At 44.3% G+C, this 5,138-nt stretch overlaps 1 protein-coding gene across 1 annotated transcript; it reads left to right on the top strand.

Moving 5' to 3' along the window:
* Window positions 1–449: 449 nt before the first annotated feature.
* Window positions 450–1,388, top strand: LOC101615241 (olfactory receptor 2A12-like). The gene has a single exon (XM_004672481.2). It carries the CDS (start codon window positions 450–452, stop codon window positions 1,386–1,388), a length of 939 nt encoding a protein of 312 aa, XP_004672538.2.
* The last annotated feature ends 3,750 nt before the right edge of the window (window positions 1,389–5,138 follow it).

Genomic DNA, 5,138 nt, shown 5'->3' with positions numbered 1-5,138 from the left:
TTTGAAGGGACCAAATGGATTTTCTCTCTCTTTCTTGGGCTAGTGAAATTCCCCAGCTAACATAGAGTTTGTACATTGAGATTTATCTCTCAGCTCTTGACTGTATGAAGGAGAGTGAAATGCCTTATTAAGTCGAAGACTATTCTAAGGGGAGTTAGGGATCAGCTTGTTCAGTGCTTTCATTTTGTAGAAAAGTAAACTGAGGCAGAGGTGGGGAACCACTGTCGTTTAGAGGAACAGCCAGTGCTAGATGTGAAGCTTTTCTTGTCATAAACTTCTCAACAGTGGGTATAGCACAGCCATGGAGAAGTGGACCTATTGATGGTATGATGTTTTGTCATTATTTGACATTGATCACTACTTAACCTCATCACTCCAGCCCTAGAGCATATCTCAGCTAGCCCCCTGTCTGGTTGGTGCCTTTCTTTTTCATTGAGAGGTAGAGCATAATGCAGGGTCCCAACCAGACTTTGGTGACAGAATTCATCCTTCTGGGCTTCTCCCTGAGTCCCAGGACCACACCTCTTCTCTTCACGGCCTTTCTGATGATCTACCTGTTGATTATTCTTGGCAATGGCTTGATCTCCATCCTCATCTGCCTGGACTCACACCTCCACACTCCGATGTACTTCTTTATTGGCGTCCTTTCCATGCTGGACCTGGGCTACACTACCACAACCGTGCCCCAGATGTTGGCACATCTGGCCAGCCATAAAAAGACCATCTCTTTCTCCAGGTGTGTGGCTCAGATGTACATTTTCTTGGTACTGGGTGTCACTGAGTCTTGGCTCTTTGCTATCATGTCTATAGACAGGTATGTGGCCATCTGCCACCCTCTCAGGTACAAGATCCTCATGAGCCCATGGCTATGTGGTGTAATGGTCACTTTCTGTGGACTCTGTGGTGTCGCCTCTGCTCTTGTCTACACTATCTTTGCCATGCGCCTCCCCTACTGTGGCCCCAACCAAATCAACCATTTCTTCTGTGAAATCCCTGCTGTCTTAAAGCTGGCCTGTGCAGACACCTCAGTCAATGACCAAGTAGACTTCATTCTTGGTTTTAGTGTCATTCTGATCCCCATGTCCCTTATCTTTGTGATTTATGTCAGCATATTCACTGCCATCGTGAGGATCCGTTCATCACAAGGACGGCTGAAAGCATTTTCCACCTGCGCCTCCCATATCACTGTGGTCACCATGTTCTGTGTGCCAGCCATGGTCATGTACATGAAGCCTGGTTCTAAGGCCTCCCCAGAAGAGGACAAGAAGCTGGCCCTGTTCTACAACATCATCTCTGCCTTTCTCAACCCCATCATCTACAGCCTCCGCAACAAGGATGTCAAGAGGGCTTTCCTCAAGGTGACAGGCTGGAACAGATCCCCAGAATGAGTCCCTAGACAGGGAAGCACCCTTTCTTTCATGTGGCTCAGTAGCACCAGTGCACATTCCCCTTCTGTCCCTCATGTGAACTCTGTACAAGTCCTTTGGGGGTCACCCACCATTTTGACTGCTAGAACAAGGCACTGTGAAGTGTCTTCCTGGCACAATAATCTTTTCCTTTCCCTTTGTCCTAGGGTTTAGGTGTTTTCACAAAAGACTCTGAACACTTAATATATCTTACTAAATTAAAGAGAATGGGATTGGGATTGCTCCCTGTGGCCCACTGTTCTCTGCAAATTAAATACATGCATTAGCTGGAAACAAGGGAGGGCACTGACTTGGAGAATTCCTGATCTAGGGAAGGAGCTCAAATATGCCCCTGAAGACAAACAGGATGCTTGAGGTCAGGTGCACTCTGCCCCTGAGACCTTCTCAGATAATCTACTTCTCCTTCTCTCATTTCATATAAAGTAGACTCTGTCATGGCTTTTGTTATGGTTTGAATATGAAATGTTCCCCCACAAGCTCATGTACTAAGGGTTGCCAACTGATGGACTTTTGGGAAATGAGGCATTCTGAAAGTCCTGACCTAAGGTGAAGGAAAGCAGGAGGTGGGAATTAGTAGGAGGAAGTAGGTCTGGAGGGAGTGGGGGGTGGTCTTTGGGAAAGACATATTGCCCTCTCCTCTTCTTGTATTCCCTCTTCCCTGCTTCCTGTCCACAGCTGAAGATCTCTGCTTCGTGATGCTCTCTTTGCCACAATGACTAAATGCTCTGAAACCTTGAGCAAAAAATTTTTTCCCTCCTTTAAGTTGTTTTTCTCAGTTATTTGGTCACAGAAACACAAAGCTAACTAACACAGAAAACCTTGACCATCTTCTCCCCATCCAGATTCCCACATGTGTGGGTCTCTTTCTTACCCTTAATCCCACCACCTCATCCTATCCTTAAGACTCTTGACTTCTGATCTCCATTAGGTTGTGCCTTAAACTGTGAGTCTAAAAGAGTTTAGAGTGAATTAACCTTAAACATATCCTGACTTCTTTCTCCTAAGAATAAAGGCACATGGCTCAACATCTGAGTTCCCAGAGAAGAATCAAGCTCTACAAGGCAGAGACCATTGCAGTTTGGTTACTGCTATATTTAGGCCCTCACACCATTCTGCAAGCTAACTTACCTTCAAAGATCTTGTGGGAGAAGGAATGAATACCCCATAGGAAAATAAGACAAGGGACATACTAGTAGGTAGCAAGTGGGTGATCTGGATGGAGTACCAAACTTCAGGAACTGGTGCAACTTAAACAAGGAGGAGAAGCATTAAAGATGCAAGATTATTATTTAGCTATAGACATATTAAAAATTCTTTTTATTAATGGTAAACATGAATCAAGTCAATGAAATACTCTTGTTATCTACCAAACTATCAAGATTAGAGAACTGGTGATACTCAGTGCTGGTCAGTGTGCTGTGAGACTGATACCTACAGTCACTTCTCAAAGGAAGATACTGTGTCTATCTTCCTACAGTGGTGCCTACATACTTATTAAATAAATAGAAATAATACTGAGTACTCTGGCTACTTACTATTTTTATAAAAGTTACAAAATTGTTGCATATATTAATTTGGTTAACAAAATATAAGCCAATGGAGAGCACATGAAAATATATATGTCAAAAATTTCTGTACTATTTTTCCACTAGGGGCTTGAAACTTCACCACTAGGGGACTGTTCTAATAGGGTAGTTGTAAATGAAGACCAATTTCAATACAGAAGATGTTCATTAAATTTTTGTTGGAAATGATTATGAATATTGTTTGTTATCCATTGGGTTAAACTTTGGAAGGTCTAGTAACTGACTTGGATGCCAATTTTCCTCAGGGAAGGTGAAGGCCAAGAGGCACTGTCTTGACCTTCCTCATTGGCTCATTGTCATTAGCAAGTCATAACCTTTGGGCTGTTACTTGTCTGAACACTTGTCCTGTTTGTTGGCTTTAGGGCTATGTCTTCAAAGATCACAAGTAGATCCAGTAGAGTGGCAAAAACTTTGTGGCTCAGAATGCCATAGAGCAGAGGCATTTCTGGGAACCCAGGATGTTCTGCCCACTCCTTTGCCTCAGGCATTCATCCAGGAAGACCAGGAAGGATGTCACCACACTGAGCTACTACTGTGTCATCTGTCTGTTCCCCTTCAGGTCCTCAGAGACTCCTGGAACCTCGCTTCTCTGGCCTTTCCTTAGCCTGATCTTCCTCACAGTTTTCTCCCTCCCTCCCAGCATTGTAATGTCCTGTGGACCCTTGGGTGAACGTCTTTCTCCAGATTCCTTCAAGCTTCATCACCTCCCAGCTCACAAGCAGGAGCTGGACTACAGGCTGCCCCCCTCTCATGTCTCATGAAAGGCTGAGTGTCACCAAAGACCCTAGTGCACTGTTGATGGCAATACTGGCTTCTTCTCTTGTCCAAATGCAGTGCTCTCTAGGCACCCACACACAATGTCCCACTGAGCATCTAGCCAGATGTTAGTTCAGACCAAGTCGTTAGCTCTCTGGAGCTCATATTCATCTCAGGTTTTCTTTTCAATGCCCACAAATAAAAATGTATTGAAATATAACCAATGTTATTTGTCAACGTGTTGTCTAAGGATGTTTTCACATCATAGCTGCAAAGTAATTGCAAATAACACATGACTACATAAACATAAAATGCTTACTATCTGGACTATTACAGAAACTCTTCAGAGCTCTACTTTTTAATGGTGGTATATATTATGATTTCTGGAAAACAGCCAAACAGGGGAACTGTATTAGTTCTGAATTAACAAAGCTTTGTAGAGATGAGCACTCTTTAAAAATGGCAGGTTGAGGTGCAGCTCAGGGGTAAACTGCTTGCCTAGCCTACACAAGGAACTGGGTTGATTCTCAGCAAGGCAAAAAGAAAGTATAAGAGGGAGGGGAGCAGTTACACTTTAGATTCTAGCCATTCTGCTCTTAAATCTGGTTGGATACCTTTTCTTCCCATTTTATCTGAGGTAATTTAATTAGGAGGACCGTGGTGACAATGGAACTGATGTATTTCATGATGAACACAGTTGTCAGAGATCTGAGTTCCCAATGGGGACAGATTTCTCATTCAAGTCAAGGCATCTGAAAGCCACAGTTGTGATCCTATTTACTTTCATCAGGTGGGTCAAGAATACACTATGTTCAGGCTGCAGAGATGGCTTAGTGGTTAAGACACTTGCCTACAAAGCCAAAGGACCTTGGTCCAATTCCACAGCACCCATGTAAGCCAGATGCACAAGATGGTGCATGCGTCTGGAGTTCATTTTCAGGGGCTGGAGGCCCTGGCATGCCCATTCTTTCTCTGCCTCTTTCTCTCTCATAAATAAATTAATTAAAAAGAAAGAATACCCTATGTTCAAATCATCCTGGCATGGCACTGGAAATTGGGAGCTGGCTGTTCTTCAATCAACACTTCAGGTAGTCAGCCGGCAGCAAACACAGGTATGAAGTTTAGAGACTTGTTCTTCTGTCTGAGGGACTGGCTGACGTCTTGACTTTCTGGTCATTCCTCTGCTGCTGCTTGCACTTAGCTCTGTGAGGAGCAGCCTTCATGCCTTCCACCCCTCTTTGGGGAAGTACAGAATTGCAGAGTGTGGGGGCGCAGATTCCTGCTCACTCTGCAGAGGCCTGTGGCCTGTGTCTGCATGGAGGCTGGGCATGCAAAGGGGGAGCAGGGCTCAGCTGGCTGAGGGTCCTGA

The sequence above is a fragment of the Jaculus jaculus genome, chromosome 5, assembly GCF_020740685.1.
Source record: "Jaculus jaculus isolate mJacJac1 chromosome 5, mJacJac1.mat.Y.cur, whole genome shotgun sequence".
Lineage (NCBI taxonomy): Eukaryota > Metazoa > Chordata > Mammalia > Rodentia > Dipodidae > Jaculus > Jaculus jaculus.
Note: the sequence above shows the minus strand (reverse complement) of the source record. Positions and strands in the feature narration are given on the sequence as shown.